The following is a 12,275-nucleotide window of genomic DNA, read 5'->3' on the forward strand; positions in this document are numbered from 1 at the left end:
TGCCTCCCTGACTGGCCTTTCAAAATCAGTAGGATAAGGAATAATACTAAATTCAGATCAAATGCCTAATAAGGCATGATACTTTGGGAAAGACAGACTCATATTTTCATCCCTGTGATGGAAATCATAAGCCTAAGGATTACTTTAGTATTATGTGTTCTTCGAAAGTAAGAGAATAGCTGTCATTAGTACTATACGAAGAGCTGTCTGATGCTCTTAGCTTCTTTGTGATACTACCTCAGGTCTAAAGCCAACACACTGAATTACCTTTTCAGAAGTGTGGATTGGGTTTGCATGGCAAGGTTTAGGTAGTGGGGGGCTTACAGGGGAGGCTTCTGTCGTAAGCTGCTAGAAGCTTCCCCCATGTCTGATAGAGCCAACGTGAGCTGGCTTCGAGACGGACCCACCACTGGCCAAGGCCGAGCCCATCAGTGACAGCGGTAGCGCCTCTGGGATGATGTATTTAAGAAGGGGAGAAAAAACACCTGCACAACAGTAGCCGGATAGAGGAGTGAGAATATGTGAGAGGAACAACCCTGCAGACCCCAAGGTCAGTGAAGAAGGAGGGGAGGATGCTCCAGGCAGAGATTCCCCTGCAGCCCATGGGGGTTAGCGGTGGAGCAGAGGTTCCCCTGCAGCCCGTGCGGGACCCCACGCCAGAGCAGGTGGATGCCCAAAGGAGGCTGTGAGCCCATGGGAAGCCCGCGCTGGAGCAGGCTCCAGGCAGGACCTGTGGCCCCAGGGAGAGAGGAGCCTACGCTGGAGCAGGTTTGCTGTCAGGGCTTGTGACCCCGTGGGGGACCCACGCTGGAGCAGTCTGTTTCTGAAGGACTGCAGCCTATGGAAAGGATTGATGTTGGAGAAGTTGATGGAAGACTGTCTGGAGCAGGGGGGGAGAGTGAGGAGGAAGGATTGGCAGAGACAACATGTGATGAACTGACCGCAACCCCCATTCCCTGTCCGTCTGTGCCGCTGGGTGGGAGGAGGTAGAGAATTTAAGAGTAAAGCTGAGCCTGGGAAGAAGGGAGGCGTGGCAGGAAGGTGTTTTTTAGGATTTGGGTTTATTTCTCATTGTCCTGATCTGACTTGATTGGTAATAAGTAAATTTCCCCGAGTCGAGTCGGTTTTGCCCCTGATGGCAACTGGTGAGTGATCTCTCCCTGTCCTTATCTCAACCTATAAGCTTTTTATTATATTTTTTCTCCCATCCAGCTGAGGAGGGGAGTGATAGAGTGGCTTTGGTGGGCACCTGGCATCCAGCCAGGGTCAACCCGCCACAAAATGCCATTCATCTGTGGTGCTCACTCTATCTGAACATTATGGAAAGTAATATTTAATAGAGATTTGAACATGTCTGTCTCAAAGTAACATAGTTATGCATGTAGTAGGACATTAAACCAGAAGACATCTAGATTTTGGAAGAAAAAAAACAACTTACCATCAATACTATGCAAGACATTAGTGTTGTGGCACTTGGTTATCAGCCGTAGCACTTGCTGTTAGGGACCTGAGCCTGCAAGAGGTCACTGGCACAGTCCCCTATAGCAATCCTTGTGGTATTTTTGGAAATGTGTTGCAGGAGGGCTAGCACTTCTCACGAAGGACTGATAATTTTGCAGAGACTTGCTGTAGGTCCATTTGGCTTTGTTGGTTCAAATGACGGACAAAACCTTTTCCGAGCAAACCAGAATTTTCTAAATCTTGCCCATATTAAACATTGCCAAGCAGAAGTATTTTCTTCCGGATTAAAAATTGTGCTTCCTACTGGTTGTCACACACTGAGGACTTTTCTTTTCCCTCTCAGATCTGTGTTTTTTTCTTCGCCTTACTTTGGCAGTGATCTTTCCAGCTTCTTGCTGTTACAGTTAACTCTTGCTTCAGAGCTTCTCGTATGGTGATTTGTAGGAGCGACATCCTTAATTTCATGCTTCAGATGGAAGTTTTAGCAGCCATTGAGGTCTATAGTCCAAAAATAAGGCTTAACTACTTCCTTTAAAATCATGTAGTTTCTGTTCATTACTTTAGATATGAACTAGAAAACTCCTTGTTCATGAACATGTGGTAATTTCAAATATTTGTCATTAACTTCAAAAGTAAACAAGGTCAATAGATCATGTACAAATACTAGATTAGTTGATTTAGTTACATAGAGAATCATGCAAAAGCAGCTTTTGTTCAGTGGAACTTCTGTTCAACTTGTTATAACATCTTCTCCAGAAGTAGTTAGGCAGTATGAAAAGAAATTACAGAAGTTTAAATCTCTCATGATGTACAGTATTGTGTTGGAAATACAAGTTAGATATATTGTGCGGAAACAAAAATAATACTGAAAACATCACAGGTGAGCATCTGTTTTTGTGCAAGCTCTATGATAGCTAATGCAATACTTCAAGTTTTACTTTAAAAATGAAAGATGAATGCTTGCACATGTATGGGTTTTTACATCAAGGAAATACATTAGACAGTGGTACCAATAATTTTGGAAGCTTATTAGAGCATTCTTTACAAGTAAGCTGGCTAATACAGTGGATAGTCTGATTGGTGAAAGAGTGTGATTAAAAATAATAGCTTTCTAGGAGGTTATTTCAAGATCACCTTGTGCGAGCACTCAAACTATCTGGGAATGTTTTGGATGCTAGAAATACTGAATGTTATCACTGAACAAAATGGCAGCCAAATTATTCAAAAAAGGTGAAAAATGTAAGTGTTAAACTAGCAAGGTAAAATGATTAAGATATGCTAAATTAATTAATTTTGTATGTATTTTCCCAGCACACTTATTTGGAATCAACAAAAGCAGAAGCTGGTGAAGTAAGTCTTTAAGATAATGTCTTGAACAACATTTTGAGCTAATAAGATTCCACAGCCTACACACAAAAAATTATTTTCTTCAGATCATAGCTGTTAACATCACCTAAATGCAGAATCTGCATATTGCACTGAATTCAAAGAGATAGAGGTGATCCAGTAGGATGAGTATGCAGTCATTTTACTTCAGTTTTCCACTGATGCGGAACGCTAGTTTGTATGCCCAGCCAGTAACCCATCTGTTGAGGGTGGAATAGCAGCAGCTCAGGACCCACACACTCTGACAAAATCATACCTCCTTGTTCTGTGCCTGACAGTCAATGTTGTTAAGCATAAAACTCGGGGTTTAAGTAGTAATGCAAGTGAGTAGGTGGTGTCCCAAAATCAGAACATGAATTTTCAAGAGATCTTCGTTAGCAGAATGAACAATATTCGTTCTTGCAAGACACGATAGATCAGGATTTGTTTGAAAAGACTATACAGATCACAGAATCACAGAATGGTGAGGGTTGGAAGGGACCTCTGGAGATCATCTTGTCTAACCCCCCTGCTTGAGCAGGCACACCCAGAGCAGGGGGCACAGGGACGCGTCCAGGCAGGGTGTGAATGTCTCCAGGGAAGGGACTCCACAGCCTCCCTGGGCAGCCTGTGCCCCTGCTCTGGCACCCGCACAGGAAAGAAGTTTTTTCTCATATTGAGGTGGAACGTCCTGTGTTCCAACTTGTGCCCATTGCCCCTTGGCCTGTCGTTGGGGACTATTGAAAAGAGCCTGGTCCCATCATCCTGACACCTGCCCTTCAGATATTTATAGGCATTGATGAAATCCCCCCTCAGTCTTCTCTTCTCCAGGCTGATCAAACCCAAGTCTCTCAGCCTTTCCTCATAAGGGAGATGCTTCAGACCCCTGATCATCTTGGTAGCTCTCCGCTGGACTTGCTCAAGCAGTTCCACGTCCTCCTTAAACTGGTGGGCCCAGAACTGGACACAGGACTCCAAGTGTGGCCTCACTAGGGCAGAGCAGAAGGGGAGGATAACCTCCCTCGACCTGCTGGCCACACTTCTTTTAATGCACCCCAGGACACCGCTGGCCCCCTTGGCCACAAGGGCACGTTGCTGGCTCAGGGTCACCTTGCTGCCCACCAGCACTCCCAGGTCCTTCTCAACAGAGCCACTTTCCAGCAGGTCACCCCCAGCCTGTGCTGGTGCGGGGGGTTGTTCCTCCCCAGGGGCAGGACCTTGCACTTGCTCTTGTTGAATCTCATGAGGTTCCCCTCGGCCCAGCTCTCCAGCCTGTCCAGGCCTCGCTGGATGGCAGCACAGCCTTCTGGTGTATCAGCCACTCCTCCCAGCTTGGTATCGTCACCGAACTTGCTGAGGGCACACTCTGTCCCTTCGTCCAGGTCATTGATGAATATGTTGAACAGGACTGGACCCAGCATTTATGTTAAGATATTAAAAATCTTTGTCAGCAAAGATATTTATGGTGGTCATATCAACAAAATCACTTAGCGTAGTGATTGTCTTTTGTTCTTGTTAAAGCAAAACCAGATTTATTTTATACCTAAATAGGGTGTGTGTACTTAATATACCTAAACAAACATGATGTGATTCTGCATCATTTTCACTACCATAATTTGAGCACAGTGGAGGCTGAGAATTTGTGTTTGAATTAAAATTTTTGGACAGTTTCCAACTGGAGAAGTGTCCTTTGTGTAGTGTTAGTTTACCCTTTCGTTTTGCAGTCCTCAACTCTCTCTTGTTAAAGCATAGGCATGTGTAACTGCAGTGGTTGAGAAGATCCTGATGCTAGAAGTTACTGCCTCAGCCCTGGGCTGTGTGATGGGTGGTGTTCGGGCAGTTCAGCAAAGGATCAGTTAGGCTGGCTTTTTGTTTCCACAGTTGTCTGTATTGACAAGTGAACTTAAATCTGATAAAGATGCTTTCCAGTAGACTTAACCAAGAATTGATGCCTTGTTGCCAAAGCAATTATTAAAATGTATTTAGTGTTTTGCTTTTTTTTTTTCCGTTGGAAAATAAGGCAGTAATACAATGTAAGAATAGGCTGTGACATAATATCCAAACTAGTCAGTCAATAACTTTATTAATTCACCTGAAAGTATAAGTAAGTTGTCTATGATAAGATTTAGATATTTTGCCTAATTTCGCTAATGTCTGCACTCTACGAGAATTCTTCCTCTAGTCAATTTTTTAATATGCTAATTACCAAGCAGCTGCTTAATAATTTATCATTATTGTGTGTAAACTACAAAATCACACTTTGCTTTTGTGCATCTCAAGAATATTAATACAATAATAGCTCAATCATTGTGGAAAAAGTTACACAGCTCCTCATCTTCAGTTGAGCACAACAGGGGTCTGGAGCATAAAGCATTGTGAGAATCTCCTGTGGTAGCTGAGCGAGATCTGACGTTGTTGGGAGGATAGGTTGTCCGCAGGAGGGCTAGTGGTGGTTCAGGAGGGGAGAGAAGCAAGTGATAGCAGGATGTGCAGGGTACAGCCGAAGGGATGTGCCTTCACATTTTCGAGCTCCATTTGTCCCACTGTTCTCTGAAATATTGATCCTTTCAGTGATTCAAACAGGTTTTTCTCATACTAAAAGTTTCAAGTTCTTTGAAAGGAACAAGAGCCAGATTTACTTCTCTTCACTTTTTTTTTTTTTTTAATTGAAGTTCAGGATTTTTTTTAACTCTTACAAGTCTCTTGTTTCTAAATCTCATTATTTAATGGCTGTGATTAATTCTTAGTCTTCAAAACTTAGTCCTTAGTGCTAGGACTTACTTAGTCTTTAGTACTTTTCTAGCCAGAAAAGTGGCATCAAGAGAATGCGTATTAGATACAGTTCTATAAATCGCAGACATCAGTCAAGGAGGAGAATACAAACTTCAACACCTCCTTCACCCGCTCCAGCAGATAATCTCCAGAACTGAGCTTTGTCCAAGGTCTTTCATTGGTGCTTTGTGCAGCATGACCATATTCTCCTGTTGGTAAAATGTACTTAACCTTGTCAAGAGCTTTCTGATTAAAAAACAAAATAATCTGCCAAGTGTTGTTTTTTTTAAAGACAAATCCCATTCCTACAAGCTCAGAAACTAAGAAGTTGCAGTGACTTAGCTAAACCTTTCCCTCGTAGCAGCTTTCCAAAAACTACCTAGTGCAAATAACCCACTGAGGCTTATCAAGTTTGCTGAATCCTTCAACTTTTCCTCAGCTTTCGCTTTGAAACCACAGGAGTGATGGAAGTATTAAACTTCGGTGATTTTCCTGGCAAGAGGGAAGTTTGCTGTCAATTACAAGAAGGTGCAAGGTAGCTACCACCAAAATTAATTATTTCAAAATCACGGATAGATAAGTTACAGAAGGAGCCTAGAGCTGAACTGTCAGGCTTAGAAATGAAGAAGTATGACTATCGGGTACCATGGCTCCATGATAAGCATCTTATCAACAAAAGTCTTACCTGTTCAAAAAATATGTAAGTAGGTACTTTTAATAGCAAATTTCATGTAGGCATTTGACATATTTCTCGAAATGCTGCATTAGATTGAATGAACAGGGAACACATTCATTGAATTAAATTCTTTCACTGAGAGATCTCAAAGTATGGCACCCTTAAAGTGTATCGATGAGTGGAGTTGTACGTAGTTTCCCAAGGAATAGTTGTTTGTGTAAAGATATGTGGTACCTTTTTCAATAATGCAGATGATGATACAGAGTTTTTGCAGGTGAAATTTAAAATCCTGGAGACTGACCATCAGTGTGCTGGAATCATCCAAATGGGGGGGTGCTGTTGAGTCCCAGGTGAGGTGCAGGAGCAGAGAATTATGTTTTTACATAACCACCAGGATGTTATAATGAAACGTAGAAATTTTAAGGCTCCTATATATTTGTGTATGTGTACATATATATGTACATATAGATATAAAGCTCAGTACAAAATTGGATTGGCTTTATGTAGAAGCTTATGCACAGAAAAGAGATGATAGGAGTTTTTAAATTCTGCATCCAAAGCCATAAGAACAGTTGGAAACTGGATGCTGAATCAGAACAACTCTGCCTTGAACGTGCTGCAGGGTAGGCCGTTAAACATCCAAAACGTGCTGTGAGATGCTGGAATCATAGGACCACTCTCCATGATCATCTAGGCATTACCTGGACTTTTCCTGCTGCAACAGGGAGCAAGGACATGAGTTCTCCAAAGCCCTGGCTGAGGCACGCTATAGTTTTGGAGACCTCAATACTACACAGGTTGTTGGGGGTTTTTTGATAATTACAGCATTGTGAAATGCTGCTCTCATGGTGTGGGAAGCACGTATCCCATGGACTTGTCTGGGTAGATGTGTGTTGCATGGTTTCCCATTACTGGGAGGACTTGGAAGTGGTGACCTAAGCCATTATGAAATGGGGTCATGTGGTTGTTAGTGTCTGTCGAAAGCGAGCCGCCTGTTTTTGTTAAAATAGCGTGAGGATATACAGTCTAGAGATCAAAACCTAACTCTTTTTTTCCCTGTTTCTGTCCTGTTTAACCTGTGGAAAGCCCTGATCCCTTAATGTACATCAGGTGAATGACTCCCAGGCACTTGTGTGTGAAGTTGAGCTCTGCCCAGTTGAATGTTTCTCATTCAGTTGGTGGGAGTTTGGCTGCAGGGTTTGGTTCATCTGTATGGATTGAATTGAAGAGCTGTTGCTTTTGCTTAACCCATGATGGTCTGGATTTTCCAGTTAGTACAGTTGCTTAATGCACCAGCTCAAACACCTTGAGCTGGGTCCCTGACTGCGGTCTCAGAGGTCTCTTTCCATTCTCCAGATACTAATAAGTGTTTCTGAGAAAAGAAATATGACAAAATTTCAATGGGTTTGATGTAAAATTATTTTAAAGGGACCGTTAAGTGAATCTAAAAATATGTTTTGGTTTTTTGTCTCTGCAGAGTTTACAGATGCTTCCTCAACAACGGAAAGCCATAGCAAAATTTAAGGAGCCAGCACATGCTTTAGCGTTTCAACAGAAATTCCACAGGTAAATAATTAAGCGCTGCTGCTGCCTCGGTTCCTCCCTTCCCTTCAAAAGATTAAACCAGTCTCATCTGCTCAATATTTCTGTTAAGCCAATCAAGCATCTGTTCACTAGTGACCTTCATAGAACTTCCTTGTCTATTCCCCATGCCTAGAATCAGTCTGAGTACCAGGTTTAAATTTCTTTTAACTTTTAACAGGCACATGATAGATCTGTCCCACATCAACGTGGCACTGATAGTTGAGTGATGTCTGCTGAGAGAAACCCTGACACTAACAGAAGCGTACTGTGGAGCTACACAAGACGCAGTGGCAAAACCATCGGTCTGTGAAACCTTTCAGCTTAGTCTTTAATTGCTGTGTTGAGCTACAGAAAGCAGCAAGATGTCCTCCAGAAGAGCTGAACTTGAGAGGATCTGCAAAGGTGGAATTTCTGTTCAGTTTGTTCACGTTCTCTTGCAACCACGTGGAACTACAGATTTTTTTCAAAATGCTTTCAATGCATGTAGACACTGTTCTTCAGGATCCTACTCTGTGACCGCAGTGACTTGAGAGAGAACGTTTACATCGAAAGATTTAAAAACTTTCTTCATAGCAAAGAATATTTGATAATGGTTGCTCTTATCTTCAGTGCGAGGTATTGGAATGAAAACTCACTTTTCTAAACAAAACACGTTAGTTACATTGTATATCTGGGAGCACAGAAGGTATTCTTGCATAGATTTAAACGTGGTCTACTTCACGGAATAGCGGTATGCTGAGAAGCTTTGGAGGTGACACTGGAAAATTGTAGTTTCAATCTTTGTAAATAAGTGAAGTCTGTCTTTGTTTTTTTTTTTTATTCCAACATTAGACTTCCATCTTCTCCTTCCAGCTCCACTTATTTCATAAAACCCGGGGTAGGAATAACATCGCTGTATTTTCCCTTGGTTTTTAAAAACAAGGATCTTTGCCCTTCAGTAGCATCGTGGGTAGTGAACTCTGAGTTGTAACTAGGTTGTTTTAAATGATGTTGCCAGATACAAGGAAAAAGAAATATTTGGTGGCTCACTTCAGAAATGTTACGCAGGAAGAGTGGCACATTCCTAACAGTTCTTTTGGGGTAGCGTTTCATGATTGCCTTATGCTTTATTTTGGTTAGTTTTTTTCTTTGAGATTTATTTTGTGACTAATGCTGAACCATAAGAAACCCGTAACCGAAAGGACTTGGTTTGTGTTGTTCCCGATAAATACAGGACTGTAAGGACATTGTGAATCTGCTGGTGAATGTGGCAGTTCCGAAAAATTACCTGCAAACATTAAGGAGCTTATATTTTATTCAAAGTAAAATCCGTAATATTTCCTTTTGGTTAGAACCATCTAGATGGTGTTGCCAAAGGAACAATTTTTTTCAGTTACTTCTGAATAAACTTATTAAAATGTCATCTTTATATTGGATTCCAGTTTTTATGAACATTTCCTTAATTTTTAGACTGTGAGCTTTTGCTTCACCACTTCTTTCAGGAGTACTCTTAAGCACTCCACCTACGTTTGAATGGGGGGACTTACAGAAACCTTATAGGTTTGTTGCCTGAGTGACCGCAGAAGAACACTATTGGTATGTAATGCAGCAGCTGTGAATGGGGTCCAAAATAGGCATGCCAAGCGTGGAAGGATGAACTAAGCAAGCTTATAGTAGTGTAGATGTGTGGGTTTTTGGGTTGGTTTTTGGTTTTGGGGGTTTTTTTGGAAGATTTAGTGGTAACCAAGTCACAAAGACCTAATTGGCTTTCTTACAGTTTTGGTCCAGATTTTCAATTAAGTAGAAGTTATTAAAAATAATGATTGAATAATAAATACTGTCAAAAGTTTTCTAGATAAAACAGCCCTTTGTTCATTGAAATAATAGACAATAATGTGGTACTTTGGAAATATTGCACTGGGGGAGAAGCAATTTAAAGAATACTCTAAGCCCATTTACAGCTTAGTGATGAGACGCAGTAACATCATGAGAATTTTTGCGTGGAAGTGAGTTTTACACCCGTCTGTGTAGTTCCCCATTTATGCATTATGCTTAATAACATCCAGCACAATTGCTGTACATAAAGTGCGGTTAGTGCTTCAGGGTAGACCCAAGCCCAGGACAGAGGATGAGCTGCAGGTAGGAAGTGCCCAGTGGGAGCCAACCCTGAAGACTCACGTGAGCTGATCGCGGTGACTGGCTCTGCCACGTGCTGGTTAACTCCTCACACCGTGAGCAGCGGGACCCCTACGCTGCCTCCTCAGGTTATGGCATTTTTATTTTTAAGAAAGAAATGCTTATCTTTAAAACAAGTCATTAAACAGTTATTTACCCCACTGTTAGGGAGCAGCTCCTCTAACGAGAAGGATGGGAAGGCATCTCGGAGTGGAGCCATAATAGTGCGTGTCTGGAAATCTGGGTTAGATGCAAATGCCAGACAGGCCAGCAGCTGAGTTCAGCAGTAGGAACATCTGCAGTTGATCAGCTGTCCTGTCAGAAGCAAACGTTATTGGGGTTAGAGGGTTTCTTGGAGCCTAAGAATATGGGTTTGATTCAAAAGTCAAAGAAGTTTGTAGAAATGCTCCTGCTTTGGGTTTTGAATCCATCCCAAAGAGGCTGAGGTTCGGCCAACTTAAGTTTTAACAATTTTTATTTAAAAAAAACTTTTTTTGAGACAAATGTGTGGCTTTGGAATAAAGACATGAAATCGCCTCAGATCTATTTAAATGTAGGAGGCAACGTAAGCAATGCCTGTTTAATGACTAGATGCATCCTCTTTAAAAGCGGTTGCAGTAGACTATTGCTTGTGCATAGACAGAGTACGGGTGGATCGCTGGTGGTGATTTTAGCTGCTTATTGCAGTACCTGGCTATCACTGTGTGTAAACTTACTATATGTATGTATGTCTATATGCATTTTATTATACACATACATACATAATCACACCCTGTGTTGTCACCATCTCTCTCTAATATCGTAAAAAACTCAGTAGCAAAAGTAGCAATTAGGTGAGTCATTTCCTAAAATGTTTGTGTTTTGTAAGTTCTCAAATCCTAACTTAAAAGTGGATCTCATGGCAATTACCAGTTTGGACGATACAGCTCTTTTAGATCCGTTTGTTGTCTCCTCCCCAAAAAACCTAAAGGAATTAGAGGTAAAGCTAGGCGGTCGTGTCCTTGCCATGTTCTCTTTCAGCACGTAGTTAAACCTGAGCATCAAGTTAATTTTCTTGGAAGATCTGTTGCAACCATTATCTTGTTCTTTCTTTATCATGCATTCAAAATACGAAGCAAAATGCGAGAGAAAAAAAACGCATTTAATGTAGTATGTAAATATTGACCTTTTAAAATTAAAATGTTATTCAAAGTGCTTTACAGTCAACCACATCTTAGCTATTTGTTAGTTTTTTTGTGTTGTCTTATCTAAGTTTAATGGATACAGTTCCATAAATGTTGATGTGTTTTTGTGTATATCTTCAAATTTTTATAAAGATGCTAGTAAGTCAATACATATATCCTGATCTGTGTATTATTTGTTCACAGTTTTTATTAGCATAATTTTATAATGATTTTCATAGGAAACTCCAGTAGGTGATTATATGGAGCCAACTTTTTTTTTCAAATTAGTTTGTTTTCATCTGATGAATTCACTTTATAACAAATCATATTTTGCCTTGACTAAAAGATTGGATTGGCCATATGATCTGTCATATTTTAGTAGAATGTTCTACTTTTTTTAATTTAAAAAAATAAATCTTTGTCCTTTAACTTTTATGGGGAAATACAGCGCACTGTCAGACCAAGGGATGGGGTTTCTAGGTTTGTTCCGTTGTGCTGTACAAGTACAAATTAGGTCTGTCGTGTAATATTGTTCTCAAAAGTTTGGGATATTTTGGTTTTACACGTAATTCAGGTTGGTCGTGTAACGCATTGGTTCATCACAATGTTAGCAGCTGATGTGGCACATATACTGTATGATGGAACGATGTGCGGTGTTCGAAAAGCTCGGTGTGATTGGTGCCAGGCAGGAGGACAGGTCCGAGGCATCGTCCTTGCTGGAGGAGCTGGCATGCAAATGTTTATCTCTAAGTAGTGGTAGAGAATAAATTTAGATAAGGATATTATTCTTGGCCCACATACATCTCCGATATGACTTTGGTAAAGAAGAGTAAATACTGGCACCCCCTCTGTAAAGCATCTTCAGATACCTAGTGTTGTACTTCTTCCCAGTTTAAATCTGAAGATGCACTTCAGATTTCCAAATTTCTGCTAAAAAAGTCCTTCTAGCCATTAAAATGCCAAGCGGACTGAGCGTTTTAGTTCTTTGATGTTAGATTTTCACTGCAAGGATATAGACGAGATTTTTTTTTCATAAACCTGTAGGTTATTTCAAAATAACCTCTAAGGTCTTCATCATTTTTTCTTAACATTATCTAGCT

The 12,275-nt window shown here is 41.0% G+C and overlaps 1 protein-coding gene across 7 annotated transcripts in view; it reads left to right on the forward strand.

The window, feature by feature from the left end:
* RBM33 (RNA binding motif protein 33) overlaps positions 1-11,345 on the forward strand; it is a 105,507-nt gene extending 94,162 nt beyond the window's left edge. For all 7 annotated transcript variants that reach the window (XM_075082355.1, XM_075082356.1, XM_075082360.1 and 4 more), the window contains 2 exons: positions 7,752-7,840; positions 8,037-11,345. In XM_075082355.1, coding sequence (XP_074938456.1) covers positions 7,752-7,840; positions 8,037-8,085 — 138 coding nt within the window. In that variant the 3' untranslated portion in view covers positions 8,086-11,345. The remainder of the gene's footprint in view (positions 1-7,751; positions 7,841-8,036) is intronic.
* The last annotated feature ends 930 nt before the right edge of the window (positions 11,346-12,275 follow it).

The sequence above is a fragment of the Phalacrocorax aristotelis genome, chromosome 2, assembly GCF_949628215.1.
Source record: "Phalacrocorax aristotelis chromosome 2, bGulAri2.1, whole genome shotgun sequence".
NCBI lineage: Eukaryota > Metazoa > Chordata > Aves > Suliformes > Phalacrocoracidae > Phalacrocorax > Phalacrocorax aristotelis.